At 54.1% G+C, this 18,635-nt stretch overlaps 3 protein-coding genes across 8 annotated transcripts in view; 2 read left to right on the plus strand and 1 right to left on the minus strand.

Moving 5' to 3' along the window:
* Nucleotides 1–5,823, plus strand: part of SAMD4B (sterile alpha motif domain containing 4B) — a 37,446-nt gene extending 31,623 nt beyond the window's left edge. For all 5 annotated transcript variants that reach the window (XM_027079514.1, XM_027079517.1, XM_027079515.1 and 2 more), the window contains 5 exons: nucleotides 303–421; nucleotides 1,007–1,205; nucleotides 1,395–1,518; nucleotides 3,307–3,390; nucleotides 3,601–5,823. In XM_027079514.1, coding sequence (XP_026935315.1) covers nucleotides 303–421; nucleotides 1,007–1,205; nucleotides 1,395–1,518; nucleotides 3,307–3,390; nucleotides 3,601–3,629 — 555 coding nt within the window. In that variant the 3' untranslated portion in view covers nucleotides 3,630–5,823. The remainder of the gene's footprint in view (nucleotides 1–302; nucleotides 422–1,006; nucleotides 1,206–1,394; nucleotides 1,519–3,306; nucleotides 3,391–3,600) is intronic.
* Nucleotides 5,824–5,980: 157 nt separating this feature from the next.
* PAF1 (PAF1 component of Paf1/RNA polymerase II complex) lies at nucleotides 5,981–11,078 on the minus strand. 2 transcript variants are annotated; one of them, XM_027079519.1, is made up of 14 exons: nucleotides 10,649–11,078; nucleotides 10,068–10,097; nucleotides 9,877–9,969; nucleotides 9,450–9,571; nucleotides 9,290–9,356; nucleotides 9,101–9,202; nucleotides 8,913–9,018; nucleotides 8,744–8,812; nucleotides 8,556–8,659; nucleotides 8,349–8,465; nucleotides 8,123–8,251; nucleotides 6,801–6,906; nucleotides 6,598–6,688; nucleotides 5,981–6,519 (listed from the first exon to the last, which is right to left on the minus strand). In XM_027079519.1, exons 1-14 carry the CDS (start codon nucleotides 10,693–10,695, stop codon nucleotides 6,122–6,124), a joined length of 1,581 nt encoding a protein of 526 aa, XP_026935320.1. In that variant the 5' UTR covers nucleotides 10,696–11,078; the 3' UTR covers nucleotides 5,981–6,121. The 2 variants fall into 2 exon arrangements, with proteins under 2 accessions (XP_026935320.1, XP_026935319.1); XM_027079518.1 differs by having other exon boundaries at nucleotides 10,068–10,118.
* Nucleotides 11,079–11,096: 18 nt separating this feature from the next.
* On the plus strand, nucleotides 11,097–14,544 carry MED29 (mediator complex subunit 29). The gene is made up of 4 exons (XM_027079521.1): nucleotides 11,097–11,462; nucleotides 12,016–12,074; nucleotides 12,352–12,436; nucleotides 14,241–14,544. The coding sequence occupies exons 1-4, from the start codon at nucleotides 11,247–11,249 to the stop codon at nucleotides 14,481–14,483; spliced, it is 603 nt and encodes a 200-aa protein (XP_026935322.1). The 5' UTR covers nucleotides 11,097–11,246; the 3' UTR covers nucleotides 14,484–14,544.
* Nucleotides 14,545–18,635: the final 4,091 nt, after the last annotated feature.

Raw genomic sequence — 18,635 nt, forward strand, 5'->3', positions numbered from 1 at the left:
TAAGTCCCCCTCCCGTCTGCTGGCCCCTCAGATCTCAGTTGATACGTCTGTATCTCAGGGATGCCTTGACCAGCCCCTCATAACATCAGGTTTCTTGTGCCTCCTGTGCTTCTCCCTCACAGCATTTATCACTTATGAATGCGTGTGTATCTTCTCCCCAACTAAACTGTAAGCTCCGTGAGCACAGGTCACCTCTGTGTCCCAGCTTTGACCAGCACAGGCAGTTGATAAATATTTGAGCAAATGGATGGAAGGCAAATGTGAAAGAAGCACACACACCCCTTTCACCCCCCTAATTCTAGGCTTTCACGGAAACGCAGAAGAAACGGCTGCTGTCCTGGAAACAGCAAGTGCTGAAGCTCCTCCGGACCTTCCCGCGCAAAGCCGCACTAGAGATGCAGAACTACCGGCAGCAGAAAGGGTAGGCGGGCGGCCAGGGCACAGGGGCTTCCCTCCCTAGGCCCTCGTTGGTTGACAGGTAGTGCCTAGAGGGGTGATTGCATTCTGGGCTGGGAATCCTGTTATACTCATTCAGTAACTGGGTGTCTTTATGTAAGTCACCCAGTGAGGACTTTGCCATAAGAAAATCAGGTGGTCCCTGATTTTCCATTAGAATAGAGTGCTGAGCTGGCAAGACCAGCACATGTCCCCATAGCTGGCCCCTTGCCTGTCCCTTGTTCTCCTCACCTGTGTGCAGAGGACTCTGAAGTCCCTTCTCACTCCAAACAAACAGCAGAAATATTGTGCTTGAGAATTGAAATTAGGAGAACTACCTTGAGTGGACTTGAGGAAACCTTCGTACACTCCCCGTCTCCATCCTGGGAGTACCCTTGGGGCAGGAGGAGACAATGTACAGAGCAGGGCCTTGGACAGGGAATCCCTGCTCAGAGCAGATCTGTGTTCTGTCTACCCATGGGGGCTGCCGGGGGGCGGGGGCGGTGAGGAAGAGGTGAACAGATGGGCCCCATCCACCTAAACTGACACCCTGCCTTCTGCTCTCTCACAGCTGGGCATTCGGCTCCAACTCACTCCCCATAGCTGGCTCTGTGGGGATGGGGGTGGCCCGGCGGACCCAGCGGCAGTTCCCAATGCCTCCCCGGGCCCTTCCGCCTGGCAGAATGGGCCTTCTGAGCCCCTCGGGCATTGGGGGCATCTCCCCTCGACATGCCCTCACCAGCCCCAGCCTTGGGGGCCAGGGCCGACAGGTGAGCCAGCTGGAAGCAAAGGACCTGGCACTTCTGGGGTTGGGGTGGTGGTGCCTGAGATATGTGTCCATATCTCTGTGTCTGGGCCCAGCGTAGAGGGGAGGGGACGACTCTGCCAGCTCCACCACTTCTGGGTCTGGGCCTCTTCCCCGCTCACCCACTGCTTTCTCTCTCCCATGCCACATGCAGAACCTGTGGTTCGCCAACCCTGGAGGCAGCAACAGCATGCCCAGCCAGAGCCGCAGCTCTGTGCAACGGACCCACTCGCTCCCGGTCCACTCGTCCCCCCAGGCCATTCTCATGTTCCCTCCAGGTACAGTGCCCACCCTTACGACTCGGCCTCAACAGCACGCTTAGCTGGCCTTTCTTTTCTCTTCTGGGTCTTGTACACACTATCCCTTGCATGTGTTCTGTCTCTCTGTCTTTCTGTCTTTCTCCCCCTCCCTGTCATCTTCTCTCACTCCTCATTCCCACCCCCCCCAATCTCTATCTCTCTCCCTCCCTGTGTCATAATCTTACTGTTCATACTGGTCTCTGTCCCCATCTTCTTCGAGAATCATTAAGTACTCAGTTTGGAAGGGTGGAGGGGATGAGACAGTCACAGCAGCCAGGTGTCTATAGAAGGGAGTCCTGCCTATCAGTCCACTGGCATTCTTTCAGGAGCCAGTTGACCAAGCAGGAACCAGTAGACTTCAGCTCTTGGAATGGGTTCTACACTAAAGGGTGGAAGGTCTGTCTTCCCCTCTGCTCACAGATCAGCCTAGAGATGGGAGATTAGAATGAGGGCAAAGTGGGCAAAAGGGAGGTTAGAGAAGCGCTAGCCCTGCCTTGCTCAGTAAGTCAGGGGTGATTCCCTATGCCAGGCCTGCTGCTGGGCACTGAGGCTGCAGAAGCAGATAAGGCTGGTTTGGAAAGGGCTGCCTCTAGAGAGAGCTTAGATTTGCCTGTAACCCTAAACTCTTCATGTCGCAAATAGCCAAATCAGTAGGGATTCTTTATGAGATTATGCGAACTGCCATCTGTGGGAGGCAGGAGACCCCATTTGTCCCATTCATCCTAGCACAGGGCTTGGCACATGGTAGGCATCTGTAAATGATATTAAATGACTGGGTGGATGAATTACAGGAGTAAAAACTGAGAACAGTTCTTTTCACCAGTATGCCGTGTGCTAGACTGTGTCAGACAGCTTTTCTGCACTGTTGAATGAAATCCTCCCAACTGCACATGTGAAGGCACTGATATTATTTTCATCTTATTAGTCATGAATCTGAGTCTCAGGTGATTTGCCCAAGGTCAAAAATTTTTTTTATTAAGGAGAGACAGTTAGATGGTCTGACATGGCTCATGGGTTCAGAGGGGAGGTCGTGAGAGGTGAGGCTGGAGCGCGAAAGAGCAGGGTCTTCTAAACCTAGGTAGAAAGCTTAGAGTTCCTCTAGAAGCAGTGAGGAGCCCAGGAAGGGTTTTAAGCAGTGGGTGGTGTCAGGTCTGCCCAGGGACCTGGTGGGCTCTTGCCCAGGTTCCAGAACAGGAGGCCCTTTGAGAGACTATGAAGACCAGCCCCCATGGCTGCTGTCCAGATTTGCCGTGCCTGCTAGGCCTTCCCCAACAGCGTCCTGACAGAGGAGCAAGTCCAGGTGGGAGGGAACGGCTCTAATTAAGCTTCCGCACCAAGTACAGAGCAAGTCATCAGTCAGGGAGCACGGGGCTGCCCAGTGCTCAGGGCAGATGCCCTCACTGTGCCCAAGGGAACGTGTAGTGTGTCCAAAATAGTCGTGGCCTCCAAGCAGCTCCCCCAGCTTTACATTACTTCCTGTCAGCCTTTCTCTGTGTTGCCAAGCCTCTGCCCTTGCCATCATCACCTCTGCCTGCTTAGTGGCACTCCCAGGCCTGTCTGTCCTTCAGCTCTGCCCAGTCATACCTTCCATCCAAGTGTGTGCATGTCTTACATTCTCTGTGTCTCTGTCTCTTGCCTTTACTTTCCCTTCCTCCCTTTCCCTCTCGTCCCCCTCAGCCTCTGCCTCATGCCAGCCTTTGTCTTCATGACTCTACCTTTCACCCCAGTCCAGTTCTTACTGCTTCCATTCTCCTGTCTCCCACCCAGACTGCCCGGTCCCTGGGCCTGACCTGGAGATCAATCCCACTCTGGAGTCTCTGTGTCTGAGCATGACAGAACACGCCTTGGGTGGTGAGCATTTCCTCTTTCCCTGACCCAGCTCCCACCTACCCACCAGCGTCTCCACCTCTGAACTGAGCAACTCAGAGTCATCCTGAGGGGTCCCCAGGGGAGGCCGGACTCCAGGGAGGGCCCGACTGGGATGACAGGCTACCTGAGCACCTTTTCTTGGGCCTCCCGCCAGCTCCTGACCTTCCTCCCTTCCTCCCTTTCTTACCACAGATGGGACAGACAAAACCTCCACCATCTGACGGGACCCACAGCCCAGCGCACCCATAGGCTCCCCGGGCGGCGGGCGGGGGCCAACCCCCAACGGGCTTCTCCGCGACAGCGAGAGGGTGGGCTGGCTCAGCTATACATTCTAATATTTTTCTACTCTCTCACCCTTTTAACTTTTGTTTAACATTGGCACACGCCTTGCTCACTCCCAGGCCCGTCGAGGGATCTCTGCTGAGGCCCAGGGAGGTAGGGGGCAGCCAGGATAAAGGGGGCAGGGACTGGCCAGCCTGCCTGCCCCCTCCTTCCCTCCTTCATCCCCCACCTGGCCCCGTCCCACCCCTGCCTCCTCCAGACTGCCGGCCACCTGCCCCTCCCAAGGAAACAGTCTCCCCCAGAGACTCACTGACCCACTATCTTGTGGGGCCTGCTCAGAACCATCTGACATTTGGGGAGAGATGAGTGAGGTAGATAATCTGCTCTCCTGAACGTTATTTGAGAGGAGCTGAGGAGATAAAGGCGGGTGAGGAGCGTGTCTGTCTTGGCGCGCTCTCTGTCTCTCTCTCTCCCTCCCCCCGCCCCTCACCTCCTTGCCGCAGCCTTCTCCTTCCCCATTCCCATCATTCCCCAAGGACAGGAGCCACTCTCCTCTCCCTCACCTCCTTTTGCCCTGTTTATCAGAGGTTCTCTGCAATTAATTTCTTAGGCCTATTTAAGATACATATTTATATAGTTCTTAACGGTTTTTCTCTCTGATCATTCCCTCTCATTTTTAGAACCCCCAGGCCTCTCTCTGAGCCAAGAAAGTGGCAGGGGGAGCCTGAATTTTACGAGGGGAGAGGGCAGAGCCCTCTCCTCCAGACCCCTCTAGCCCTTCCCCACTTGCCCCCAGCCCTGGCTCCCCAGATGCAGAGGTTGAAGGCTGGGAGCCAGGGCAGCCAGTGAGGTCAGGAAGTCTGTTGCCTTAACGTCTCCTTCCCCCACCGAAACAAATCCTTCTCCACTCCCAGGTCTGGTTGCTGAAAGACTTGGGGGTAAGGAATAAGGGAAAGGGGATGGTTTTTGGTTTCTTTCCCCACCCCCATCCCCTTTTCTTTCACCCTTATCCCACCCCCACCCCCCATTCTGTCATGACCTCACTTAAGTGGAACACTATATCATAAGCCAGAGATTCGTCCCAGTCCCAGAGTCATACAGACCCTCTGATCCCTGTTCCTCCTGAGGGGTTGTGCTGGGGCCCAGGTGGAGGGAGGGGATTTGGGGGTTCAGGCTGTAGGGAAGCCAGGGTCCTCTATTCCAACCCCTTGTCCCCCTCAACCGGCACCCCCCATTGGGACATTCTCAAGCTTTTCACACCGAAAAGGAAAAAATGTTATTTTTAGATACATTTTATGAATAACTTTTGTTATGAATATGGCTGGTAACCATTGTGTATGTTATTAAAGATACAAAACGTTGGGAAAAAAAAAAAACCAAAAAAAAAAAAATTTTAAAACCACCACCCTCCCTGCACTCACCCATTCCCCAGACCTTCTTGCCTCTGCTCTCCTGGTCTGGACCTCCCTCAACTCTGAGCCCAGGGAGAGGGAGGAAGCCAGGGGGTGGGGTGGCCCTGGGGACCTGCTCTAGGTCCCCACCTCCTCTCCCAGTGCCGGGCTGGGTAGGGTGTCAGGTTTATTTATGTACCTCTTGCACACTCATCAACCTATGCAAGTCCCCCACCCCGGCCCCTCCATGTTTCTGTGCCTTTGCTCATTCCCCTCCAACTCCCAGGGCTTCTCCAATCCTCTCCTAGCCCGGGGAAGTGGGATGGACAGGGGCCACCTCGTTTTGGAATCAGCAGGGTGTTCCTCTTAGAGACCCTCACCTCTTCCCAGCCAGTCCTGTCTTGTTCACTACCCATAAGGGTGAGCTGGGTCTTCCTGGCCCTGGGAGGCGGTGAGGGACACCCCCATACACAGTGGGAGGCAAGAGTTGCCCCCCTCCCCCCACCTGTCAGCAGAGTGTGCAGGACGCAGGCGGCCCCACTCTGATGGGCAGGACCCTGATCCACTCCCGACCCTCCCCGGCCCCTGCCCCTCCACCATGATTTCACTCTCCCTTCTATTCCCAGCCCCACCGGCAGAATCAGCTTTGAGTAACTGTACAGTTTTTCTCGCTGTTGGAGAAGACTTATTTGTTGGAGTTTCACTTGTTTAATGGTCTGGGCTTATTTTGGAAAAAAAAAAACAAACAAACAAACAAAAAGGATTCTGACCTTTGTTATGCTACATTTCATGAAAAACCTGGTGGCCCTGCCTTTGTGGCCTTTGCTTCTGTGCCTTAAGCACCAGGGGTGCGGGGGTGGGGGTGGGGGGCAGGAGAATGAGACCATGGTGCCTGGAGGGTAAGTAAAGAGAAGTTGGCTTTATTAACAGCAGAGGTTTGGAGGAGAGGGAAACAAAGCAAAAGGCTCACAAAGAGACCACTTGAAAAGTGCCTTCCTGCACGAAATAACTATCCGCATCAGCCCTGAAGGCCCTGGGACTCAGTCACTGTCACTTTCAGCTTCACTGGAATCAGAAGCTGCAGCTTCACTGCCATCCTCCTGAGCAGAATGCTCGCTGCCACTGGGGAAGGGGCTGGCGCTCCGGCTCCGCTGGCCACCCCCATCGCTGCCACTGTCTGAATCATTGTCACTGCCGTGGGCCCGTCCTCTGTCCTCATCATCAGAGTCAGCGTCGTCCTCCGAATCAGCATCACTGCCGAAGATCTCCTCTTTGTCCCTGGCAGCCCGGGCCTCATCCTCACTGCTTTCATCCTCACCGCTGCCACTCTTGTCACTCGCCTCGTCCCTGTCACCCTCCTCCCGTTCACTCTCACTGCCTGAGCGCTCATCCTCGCTGCCTTCCTTCTCACTGCTGCTGCCCTTCTCTCGTTCCTCATCTGTGAAGGAGCAAGAAACAGTAAGACCCAGTTCCCCACCCTCCCAGGGCTCCCAGAGTTTGACCTGTCCAGCTTTACCTGAGCCCCCAGCTTCTTTCTCTTCCGTCTCCATTTCCTCCTCTTCTTCCTCCTCGGGTTCGTGGTTCTCCAGCTGGGCCTTCCGTGCCTCCTGGAAGCAGCAGGGTTGAGGGGAAGGGGAGGGTGTTCTATCTGGTTCCTGCCCCACTCCTCACGAACTACCACCCTCCCCATGGGTGCCCTGGGTCAGTGGTGCTTGTTACCTGGGCTTCTAGTTCCTTCTCATTCATGTCCCGGTGTTTGACCACAAGCAGGGCATTGGTACCCGACTGAACCCCAGCCTTGGCTCGGCGCTTACTCAGGCGGACCCTGTGGTGGTGGAGTTGGGGGAGGGGTGTGTGAGATTCAGTTAAGGACCCCCGTGGGCAACCTGGTCTAATATGGTTCTTAACCATCCTTACTCATCTATGCTTAGCCTAGAGCAGACCAGAATAAATACAGACTGAATAAAGGAGACTAAACTTGGGGGTAAGGGACGGGTGGCATGACAGCCATCAGGATAGCAGTTTGGTTGCCCTACACTTTATATGTGTGTATATGTATGCCCTGTACACATACACATAAACCTATAAAGAAAGAGACTTTAATGTGAACTAGACACCAACACTTTAAAAGAACATAATCTGGATTTCTGGCTTTTGGAAAATAAGATTCTGTGACCCCCACCCCAGGCCTTTGTTGCCTCGCTGCCACCCCCCACCCCCACCCCAAGCATAGCGGTAGATGGGTTGCTGTGCTGGGTCACAGTGCCCCTTGGAGGTTGCCAAGAGCTCCAGGTCATCCAGCCCCCAGCAGCCCACTGTGCCTTTTAGATTTTGTGTGTGTGTGTGTGTGTGCAGTATGCGGGCCTCTCACTGTTGTGGCCTCTCCCATTGCGGAGCACAGGCTCCGGATGCGCAGGCTCAGCGGCCATGGCTCACGGGCCCAGCTGCTCCGCAGCATGTGGGATCTTCCCGGACTGGGGCACGAACCCATGTCCCCTGCATCGGCAGGCGGACTTTCAACCACTGTGCCACCAGGGAAGCCCCCTTTTAGATTTTTTTGCCTTAATGGGATCAGAATTTGGATCTCTCCTTTAAATAGAAACTCCAGGTCACACTTTCCCAACCTTACACCAAGGGTCCCAACACAGCAGTAAACTTTTAACCATCAGGGAAGTCTGGGGGGTCATGTTTTTTGAACTTGGGTATCTAGCGCTTCATTTAAAACATTCATGCTAATTTTATGTATTACTCCATACTTTAGCTATGTTTACTCTTACACGAAGTCTCTTATTAGTATCGGTAAACTTGGTAGTCCTACTCTACATAAAAGCTCTAAATATCTCCAGTGTTAAGTAAAGATTTTTTCTGGGTTCTTGTGTTAGAACCAGGTCCAGCCCACATGCATGAACAGGCTTCTGCTCTTACAAATGCACATGGCAAATCTTTAGGTATAAATGACCTCCAAGGTGGCTCTTGCACACCCCAGGGTACTGAAGTACAAGCCCAGGCTAATCTGAGTGAGGTAGGACTGTGCTGAGTACCTGGTCTCCAACTCATTGTAGTAAACCCCATCACCCTCTCGGAAGATGAAGAAGTAGTTCTCCTCGTAGCCCTTGCTAGCCTTGTTCTTCACATTCCAGTTGTACTCCCGAGCAATCTTGTAGTCGTACCTGAGGATAAAGGGGATAGGGTCAGCCCCATTTCTTCCCTGTGAGGGAGAAAAGGAGACACTTCTCAATACCCAAAACCTAACCCCAACCCACGCACACGTCATCTGGTGCATAATCCATCTCCTCTTCCTGGTCCCGTTTTCGTTTCTTCAGTGTTTCTTCCACAGGCAGGAAGTAAGCCACAAATTGGTTCCCTTCCTCATCCATCATGCCCCTGGTTGGGGGAAGAGGAGGAGCAGTTAAGAGTGAGTGAGGAGAAAGAGACAATAAGAAGCAGGCCAAGGTGGACAGCAGGGCCACTTACCTGATCATGGCCTGAGACATCATCTCCAATGCAGCTGCACCACTTGTGTCCTTGGGGGCAGGGTCTGAATCAAAGATTACCTGAGCGCAAGGGTTGATCCACATCTGGGAGATGGAGGGCACTGGAGTTAGACTGGGACAGGCAGAGATGGCAGGCTATCCCTCTCTGCCCCCTGCCCTGGATCTGACCTTAAAATCTGGAAAGACAGGCATGACCTCCACTGGTGTCACTCGGGGCTTGCTGTAATGCTGGGAGATCTGGCAGAGGCAAAAACAGGGTGAGAAGGAGTACAAAGTGCTCTGGAACCACACCTCTGTCTGCCCCACCCCCACCCCCTCATCCCAGTGCCTCAATTACGGATTTCTGGGCATCCTCAAAAGTCTTCTCAATAGCTGTGATCTGGCTATCCCTGTCTTTGTATATTTCTTCCTCAGTGAACTGCTGCTTCACAGAAACCCCAATCCTAGGGAGGAAGAAAAAGGCCTTTAGAGGCCACTGGATATACCTGAATGCTCCACCTTCCCTCCCTACCCACCACAACTTACTTAACCTCAGGCTTCTCATTGGAAATGCCATAACGATTGAACTCGGTGGAGATGTACTCTGTCTTCCGCATCCATGGCACCACCTTTGCATGCTGCTGGGATCTGGGGCAGGAGAATCGGGCACCTCAGGACCCCACTACCTTCCTCCCATCAGAGCCAGTCCTGAGTCCCCACTCAGCACCCCCTCACCTCTTGGAGCTGGTAGGGGCCTGAATCTCCTCTTCCAAAAGCTTCTCATCAGCTGGATCTAGGAGTACTAGAAGAGAGCAAGGTGAGAGAAGGACTATGACCGAGGACCACAGCCAGCCCTCGCTAGCCTAGGGGAGGCCCTCCCTGTCTCCCAACACACCATTGGGGTCGATGCGGTATGTATCAGGGTTGATGAGGTCAATGGTAACTCCCAGGTCTGGCTCAGTCAGGAGATCATGTTTGTGCTGTTTCTCCAAGGAAGTCGCTTTGTACTGGACGAACCTGGGTGGGGAAACATGCCCATTATGGTTGCCTAATTCCAGGCTTATCCCTCACATCCCTGCTTCCCAGAGGCTAAGCTCCTCCAGGAAGGAACTCAGAACGAAATGTCCCCCATGTTGGAGTCAGCAGGCGAGCAGCACTCGAAGAGACTTGGACACTGCTTCTTTACTTAAATATTTACGGGGCACCTACTATTATGTGCTAGCTACTGTTGTATGCCTGAACAGTCAACAAGAGCAGTCCTTGCCCTCAAGGAACTCATATTCTAAGTGAGGCGTTTCCCTAACCCCCATGCGCAGTCTCACCTGTTCTGGTCGAAGGGATAGGTGATGAACTTGGGGTCGAAGGGGATGTCAGGGAGGCTGTTGCAGTACTTGACTCGGCAGACCACTCCAGACCTGGGAACACAGTGGCTCAAAACCCAGCCCCTGATGCCCCACCTCTGTTCGCAACCCCCATTGGCCCACCCGTCCTAAGAAAACACAGTGGAGCTCACCTCTCAGGCAGAGTCCGGTGAGAATTGGGCCTGGTGGGTAAAAGAGAGACACTGACAAAAGATGGAAAGAAAGAGATTGACAGGAGAGCAAAGGGGGTTTTTCCAAGCTTTTAAAAGGGAAGGAGAGAGTGACAAACGCTAATTCCTCTTGGAAGGGGTGTCCCAAGTGCTCTAATGAGAGTGTCACGTATTCCTTTCAGTGTCCCTAAAGGCTTTAATGAATGAAACCAAGTGCTCAATCCCTTTTGAAGGAGATGTGTTCAAGTACTTTAATAAAAGTCACATGCTCAATTGTTTTTGGGAAAAGGGTCTCCAAACGTTTGACTGGAAGAATAAAAACTCAATCCCTTCTGGGTAAAGTCCCCAAGAGCTTAATTCCAGAACTCCACGGCAGGGAAAGAGGGGGGCAACACGCCTTCTGAGACCCGCCCCCGTGAGCGGGTGAGCGCTCCGTGACGTCACGGGCAGACCTGGGGGTGCTGGTGAGGTTGTAGGCTGACAACTGGGCTCGACCCTCCCACCTCGCCGATGCCTACCCAAACGTAAAGAAAAACAGTACAGTCAGGCGCCGTATTGCCTACCTGTGGCCATCCTCGCGCTGGGCCTGGGTCTGGATAGTGGGCGCCATGGCGACGACGCGAGATAAGTCCTAACAAGAGCCTCAAAAAGCCACGGTAAAAGGCGTGCCGACTTCGGCGCACGCCCAGTCCGAGGCAGGGCTCGGGTGGACACCGCTCTCCTCAGGGATAGGGTCGGAGTGAGGTGGGCTGGTGAGAAGAGTTCCAGCAACACTGGAGTACAACGTAGTACTCAGGTAAACCCGCAAACAACGCCAGGGACTGACTCACAGCTCCAGAACACCAACTGCCGCCAATGCTCTGAGGACCGCAGGTCGCCTCAGGCGGCGACGCCTTCTGGGAAATAGAGTCTGATTGGAACCACACCCGGATTGGCGAGCGTCTGGGCAAAGGGCGGAGCGAGGCAATGTGATTGGTGAATCGGTATCTCTGTCTAGACGTCGGATTTGAGAGTCGAGTTGGAGGGTGGGTTCTTTCCCCCCATTGGTTAAATTCTCTGGGAGGCGGAGCTAACCTGCAAACGGGGCCTAGAGACCAAGACGCTAAAAAGAAACCGGGAAGACGCGCTTCTGACGCACTTCCCGCCCGCGAAGCGAGAAAGATGGCTGCCTCCCAGCAGCAGGCTTCCGCGGCTTCCTCTGCCGGTAGTGTGTCAGGTCCGGGTTCGGCCGGTGGCTCGGGTCCGCAGCAGCAGCCACAACCACCAACACAGCTTGTGGGACCTGCCCAGAGCGGGCTTTTGCAGCAACAGCAACAGGACTTCGATCCTGTGCAGCGCTATAAGATGCTCATCCCGCAGCTGAAGGAAAGTCTGCAGGTGATTGGTCGGGAGATTTGGCTCTCTGACACCACGGGGGCGGGCGGAGGGACTGTTTAGTCAGGGAGAGAGCAAAAGGAGCGTTAGGCAGGCGAGAGGGATGAGACTTGATCTTCTTCGTGAGGCCAAAGCGAAGCTCTGTGGATTGACAGTGTGAGGTGGGATCAGGGCGAATTATGAGCTTGAGACTGACTGGAATTCGAGGGGGAGGGAATTTAAAGGAGAAACTTAGCTCTGGTCGTTAAAGCCTGAGGAAAGGACTGGCCTGTACAGAGACTGACCGTGACTGGTGGGTGAGGGAGGACTCTAAGGTATGTCCGGGAGGGTATTGGCGAGAACCCCAGGTGAGAGCGGGCCTCTGGGAAAATACAGGTGGTTATTGCTATAGAGGAATGGAAGCTGGAGTTACTCTGGAGTGACAGGAGGGTAAGTGCCAAGTGAAGAGGAGGCCTGAGATTGGGTGTATCTTAAGGAAGAGTGTAGATCTACCAAAAGTGTCACCTCTTCTCTTTCTCCATCTGCTGCACCTCTTTTTTTTTTTTCTTTAAACTAGACCTTGATGAAGGTTGCAGCCCAGAACTTGATTCAGAACACTAACATTGACAATGGACAGTGAGTACTCCTCTTTCTCCAGGCTGTCCTAACTCCGTCCTAGTCTTAGAAACTCATCCCCCTTGCACCACACCCACCCCACTTTTCTCTGATTTTCAAGCCTGGCTCCCTAGCGCCTGACCTTGCCCTTTTTGCCCCTTCTTCTATTAACTGTCCCCTAGGCCCTGCCTCGGGTCTCCTGGGCCTATACCTGGTTTTCTGATGGATACTTGGTTGGGTAGTCACTTAGTCCCAGAGATTGGAAATACATTCCGCACCTTCTTCTCCCGGACTGTAGGAAGAGCAGCGATGGACCCATTCAGCGCTTTGACAAGTGTCTGGAGGAGTTCTACGCACTCTGTGACCAGCTAGAGCTCTGCCTGGTAAGGGGTCTCCTAGCCACCGGGTGACCACAACCCTGTCTCAGTTCCTGGTGCTTCAGGAACCTTCATTCAGTCAATCGACACACGCTCACTGAGCACCTCCTGCGGCCCAGACCTGTGCTGATGCTGCAACTGATGCTGGGGGCACAATATTGCCCAATCCTTGCCCTCACAGAGCTTCCAGTTCAGTGGGGTGACAAATATATCCTCAAACACTGACAGTTCAGAGTAGTCAAGGCTCTGATGGGAAAAGCTCAGGCCATGGAGGTCTCTGAAGGGGGAAGCATAGACAGAAGGCTCAGGGCTGGAGTCGTGTAGGCACAGGCAGAGGGGGCAGGATTAAAATGAGGGAAGCTCAGGGGGCTGTGAAAGTCCAGAGAAGGCACCTGACCCTGCCTAGGGCAGGTTTAGGGAGGAAGTGGCTCAGGGTAGACTACTAGTGGAGAGCACATCTGAGCGGAGCCTGGAACAAAAATGGAAGAAGGGCAGGAGTTGAGAGGAGGGCAAGTGTCTCAGAGCACAGCCTTTGGAGTCAGACGGACCACCAATCTCTACCTCTGAGCCTTGGGTTCCTCCTTTGGAAAATGGATTTTTGGGAAGGACTCAGCAAGATCTTGCATATAAAGCACTTAACCTGGTACTGGACACATGGCAAACGTTTCCTGTAGTATCCTCATTGTCATCATTATTTTGAACTGGACTTGGAAGGAAAAGTCAGTCTGAGGAGCCTCGTAGTGGCAGAAAGGTATTCCAGCCAGACGGAACAGCTTCTGCTTTAAGTTCCCTTTAGGAACATCATGAAATTCAGTCTGGCTGAGGTGTGCTAGGCGTTGGTGCTTGTTGCATTTTGAATATAGCCTGGAGGGTGCTGGGGAGCCATGGAGGGTTTCAAGCAGGGAAGGACATGGACCCATTTGCTTTTTTAGGAATATGCCTCTCTGGCTGCCACATGAGGGATGGGTGCAAGGGGCTGAGAGTGGAGGCTGGGAGCCCATGGCAGGATTCAGGAGGGCCAGGTTCCACCAGAGCAGGGTCCTGAGGAAGTGGGAAAGGGCAGGTGGGAGAGATACTCAGAAGGCTTTGTGCACGGGGCCATGGGACTGACGGGCTGGGGGAGGAGCCTCCAAGATGAGGCCCGGGGCTCTAGTTGGAATGGTAGGGCCGTCCCTGAGACAGGGACCCAGGAAGGAGAGTGGTTTGGGGGGCAGAGTATGGGAACTCTGGAATTTTAGGGGAGGCTGGGTGCACAGAAGTGGTGTCATCAGTACAGAGGTCGGAACAGTAGTGTGTGTGAGTGAGACAACCCCTAGAGGGCATGAGAATGAGACGAGGAGAAGGGATACGGGAATTACCACATTTAAGGCTTAGATAGATTAAAAAGCATCTAGAAGGACCAGCCAGAGAAGTACGAGGAAAACCAGGAGGAGCAGGTGCCGCCAGAGAAGCTAGTGCCAATGCCAAGCCTAGGGTCAGGACAGTCACAACAATAGTAGTTGACATTCATCAACTAGCACTTAAGTTAACTTGCCAGGACCTGTGCCTGTGTCTCTTGCACGCTGCTCTCACCATTCTCACCTTATTAGATAGTAGAAGTAGTTATTAAGCCCATTTTCCAAAGGAGGAAACAGACGCAGAGAGGAGCAGCCGCATGCCTGAGGTCACCCAGCGAGTGGCAGGGCCAGGCTCTGACCCCAAGACCCCAGGATTCCAGAGGCTAAAAAGGCTACCCCAGGCTGGCCCTTGGGGTGGGGTTGGCAGTACCCGGAGTGAAGGCTGATGCCACACCTTGCCTGCCTGCCCACAGCGCCTGGCCCATGAGTGCCTGTCACAGAGTTGCGACAGCGCCAAGCACTCTCCGACACTGGTGCCCACGGCCACCAAGCCCGACGCCGTCCAGCCTGACAGCCTGCCCTATCCGCAGTACCTGGCGGTCATCAAAGCCCAGATTGCCTGTGCCAAGGACATTCACACTGCCCTGCTGGACTGCGCCAACAAGGTCACAGGCAAGACGCCTGCACCGCCTACGGGCCCGGGGGGCGCCCTGTGAGCTGGCAGGGCTGGGAGCGGGGCTGGCAGTGGAGGAGGGAATGAAGAGTGGCCTCAAAGCAGCTGTCTCTCTGACTTTTCTTCCTGCCTGCGCACTGTGGCTGGCGCCAGCAGGGGGCAGCAGAGGCCAGCAGGGAGCACCCAGGGCGGGGCCTGGCCTCTGCGGGCTGCCTTCTCTCTTCCCTGGCTGAGGGTGGACTTTGGATTGTGCCTGTTGGTGACCTCTTCCAGGGGCTCTCCCCCAACCTGGCCTGGCTCTGGAACCCTGACTGGGTCCCTCTCCCTCAATCCTTCCTTGATTCTGTCCCAGTTTGGGGGTGGTCTCTGTGCCTGCTCCTTTTTCTAGCTGTTCCTCTGAGCGTCTTGTGTCATTCGATCTCTTTGTCCCCATCTCCCTGTCTCTGACCATCTCTCTCCCAGTGCCCCTTTGCTGTCTTCTGCCCCCAGCTCCTAACTGGGACTCTGTGCAGGGGGCCAGAATGGAAGCCAGAACCCCTGGCTTACCTGGGGCTAGAAGGAGCTTCATTTCCAGGGACCACAGTCACATCCAGGGATCCCCAGCACCTCCCATGTCAGCTCAACCCCCAGTCTGTTTGACCCAGGAAAGAGGAAGTGGAGGGGTCTAGGCCCTGACCTCAGCACGCCTGATTGGGGAGCAACCCAGCCCGCCAGCCCCCGTACCCGGGGTCTGTGTCAGCAGCACTCAAATGAGGGGCGTTGTGCAATCTGCGGTGAAGCCTGGCGCAGTTGGATGCCTGGGTCCCTGTATTTTTAGCCCCAAAGGAGAAGTGAAAAGGCCCCAGCAGGGGTGAATCATCAGTCCTGGGGAAGAAGACAGGCGCCTGGGCCCCAGCTCCGGGAAGCAGACCTTGGGGAGGGGGCTTCAGGGAGGGAGTGCCCCACCAGGCTTCCCCATGGCCTTCAGGCCTGGGCAAGTACAGGGCGGAGCTACCAGCCCAGGCCCAGCTGGTGGGTGTGAAAGGCTCAAGTGACTCAGCGTGGTTGGGGGACTGACCCACCCAAAACCTTCTGTACCCTGGTTCCCATGGCACCGCCCAGAGGCCTCCTGTCCTGGACTCCACATCTGTGAGGAAAACCCGGGACCATGGAGACCTGCAATTCACCCAGAGCCTGCAACTGTGTGTGTGTGTGTGTGTGTGTGTGTGTGTGTGTGTGTGTGTGTGTGTGTACACACATCCCAGAAGTTCCTTCCCTTTCTCCCTGACCTTCCTTGAAGTGCCAGGCACATAGGGCCAAGCTCCAGGCAGGGCAGCAGAACTCTTGGACACTAGCTGAAGCTGCGGCCCATAGGTAGAATTTCTTCTGAAAGGAAGCCACAGCTCTGCCCATTTATCTGACTGAATCAGCCCCCACCCCCCACGTGACTCCCCAGATCTTCTAGGATAACCTACTTAAAGTCAACTGATTATAGACTTTAATCACATCTACAAAATACGTTCACAGCATCATCTAGACTAGTTTGATTAAATAACTGGGGACTGTAGCCTAGCCAAGTTGACACATAAAACTGACCATCATAACCTTGTCCTTGTCAATATGACACCCATACACATCTCCTTAACCATGCGTAAGGTCCAAATAAAAACAAAGTTATATTTCCACCTAACATGATGCAATTATCTGAGTACAGCACGCTTTCCCCAGAAGAGCCCAGTGGCTTCCAGCCTGTGGGCACACACCACATACTGGTAGAGATGTGTCAGTGCACAGGCCCACACACTCAGAATGAAGTACAGCTGGCCCTGTGAGGCAGCATCAACACAACATCACACACAGATGGGGGCATGACATCCCAGCAGCCCTGACATGGGGCCCAGCAGTGCTTAAAGCCATACCCAGGGAGACTGCGGAGACACCTGGTGGGCAGTGAGATGATGGACGCACAGTTCACACAGCCACACGGTGGAAATTGTGCACCCGGAAGTGGAATTCATTCAACACACGTTTGCCGAGCATCTATTTTGGGCCAAGCCCTATACAGTGTGAACCAAAGATCCCTGCCTTGCTGGAGCTGATATTCTAGTGACAGTTAAGTGTGATAAAGTAAAACACAGTATGTCAGGTAATGAGAAATTCCAAGAAGGAAAATAAAGCAGAGAAGTGAGATCAGAAGTGGAGAGAGAGAATAGGAGGAAAAGAAAAGTATTTGGGAATAAGTAACACAAGATTTGCATATGGGGGCTTCCCTGGTGGCACAGTGGTTGAGAGTCCGCCTGCCGATGCAGGGGACACAGGTTTGTGCCCTGGTCCGGGAAGATCCTACATGCCGCGGAGCGGCTGGGCCCATGAGGCATGGCCACTGAGCCTGCGCGTCCGGAGCCTGTGCTCCACAACGGGAGAGGCCACAACAGTGAGAGGCCCGTGTACCGCAAAAAAAAAAAAAAAAAAGATTTGCATATGGAGAATTATGTTACTTTATTGGAAAACATGAAAGTTTGAGAGTTTAGGTTGGGTAGTGGTTCACGTGTATTAATGTGATCTATAAATAGATGTTACATGTATTTATTATTTGTTAAATAGATGACAAGGTTATTTTTAAACCTGTTAAAGTCCTTGACCCAGGTCATGAAGGCCTCACTGAGAAGGTAGTATTGGAGTGAACTTGAAGGAAAGGGAATAAGTTGTGGATATTCCAGGGAGAGGAAACAGTAAGTGCAGAGGCCCTGCCTGAGGAATAATGTGGAAGCCTGGCCACGGTGAAGAGGCAGGGATAGGAGAGGACCTTAGTGAAGGTTCTTAGTGGATTATTAAACCCAGAGGGAGACTGTACAGCCTCGTGCACAACCACCCACTCCAGGGAAGCATGCATATGAGATGCACAGCCACACAGGGCAAAACAGACCATGGCAAAACACAGGCGCACATGACACCCCTCTTCCCTAGCAGAGAATGGCATAACCCACCATCCTACAACCATGGTGTCCCTGGCGTCTCCGTCCTGGGAGCAGTCCCACAAACAGACTCAAGGAACAATCCAACTATGTGAAGATACAAACAACCCTCTAACCACCCCTTAACCCGCTATCTCCTACCCCATCTCAGACTTTGCCCATCACAGGCTGACTCAGCCCTGCCCTCAGCTCAACATTATCAAAAGCAGCGGAGGCTGGATTTAGATAATGCTTCTCAGGTTCGAGTGTGCGTGCGTGTTTTCCTCTGCTCTGCTCACGGAGGCCTGTGTGAACCGCAGGAGTGGGCCAGCTGCCCTCCCCATCATGTGCGCTTGTAGACGTCAGGAACCAAAGTTCAGTTTCACTGCCCTGTGACTGAGCCACAGAGGAACTGCTTCCAGACACTGGCCTCCTGGTGCTTTCAGCTACACCCCGAGGACACAGACACAGGAACACTATTCACACACCTGATGATCACACACACAGTCAGCTGCAGGCGCCCTGCACACAGCCACAGCTGCCTACAGCCACGCACATGCTCCCACACACCCTCAGCTCCCAAGCTGTGTGCTCACAGAGCCTCATCACACCTGAGGACACAGACAGCGACTCTCGCCAGCCTCCCTCAAAGAGTTACACTCAGTCACTACAGATCCCAAGGTGTTTCAGAGCTACACACAGATGTGCAGGGAGGTATGTAAGTCACACGTTCTCACGGATGCCACCTCAAAGACAGTTACAGCTGAGTACACACTCCCTCCCCCATAGATGGTGAGAGTAAATACAGTCTGGTCAGAAACGCGCAGGCATAGGCGGTTTCCCGCATTTATTCTCACAGCCATACGTTCCAGGTGGGTTGTAAGGACACAGCGTTGACACAGGAAAGTGGGCGCACTTGTGTCCCACACCTAATTGCCCAATTGCACATCCAGGCGCGCCAGGGCAGCCCCACCTCGCACCTACACCGCACACGCGGTCCACACGCCGCAGGGCCCGCGCAGTCGCGCGCACTGCCAGCCCGCGTCGGCCGCACCCGCTCCCTCCCAGTCAATCACGCCTGGGGCGCACAAGGCACACGTGCCGGCGCGTACACTGTCCCCAGCTCGCCCGCGCACTCTGGCCGGCTCTCACACCCCCGCGTTTCCCGTCCCCGCTTGTTTTTCTGGAAACTGCTCAACGTTCCCCTCCCCCTAGGCCGGAAGCGCTCGCCGTATTTTTAGCCTCTCTGGTTTCCGCCCCTT

Source organism: Aethalodelphis obliquidens, unplaced genomic scaffold (assembly GCF_003676395.1).
Source record: "Aethalodelphis obliquidens isolate GAN/ISIS:26980383/991018 unplaced genomic scaffold, ASM367639v1 scaffold43, whole genome shotgun sequence".
In the NCBI taxonomy this organism is placed as follows: domain Eukaryota; kingdom Metazoa; phylum Chordata; class Mammalia; order Artiodactyla; family Delphinidae; genus Aethalodelphis; species Aethalodelphis obliquidens.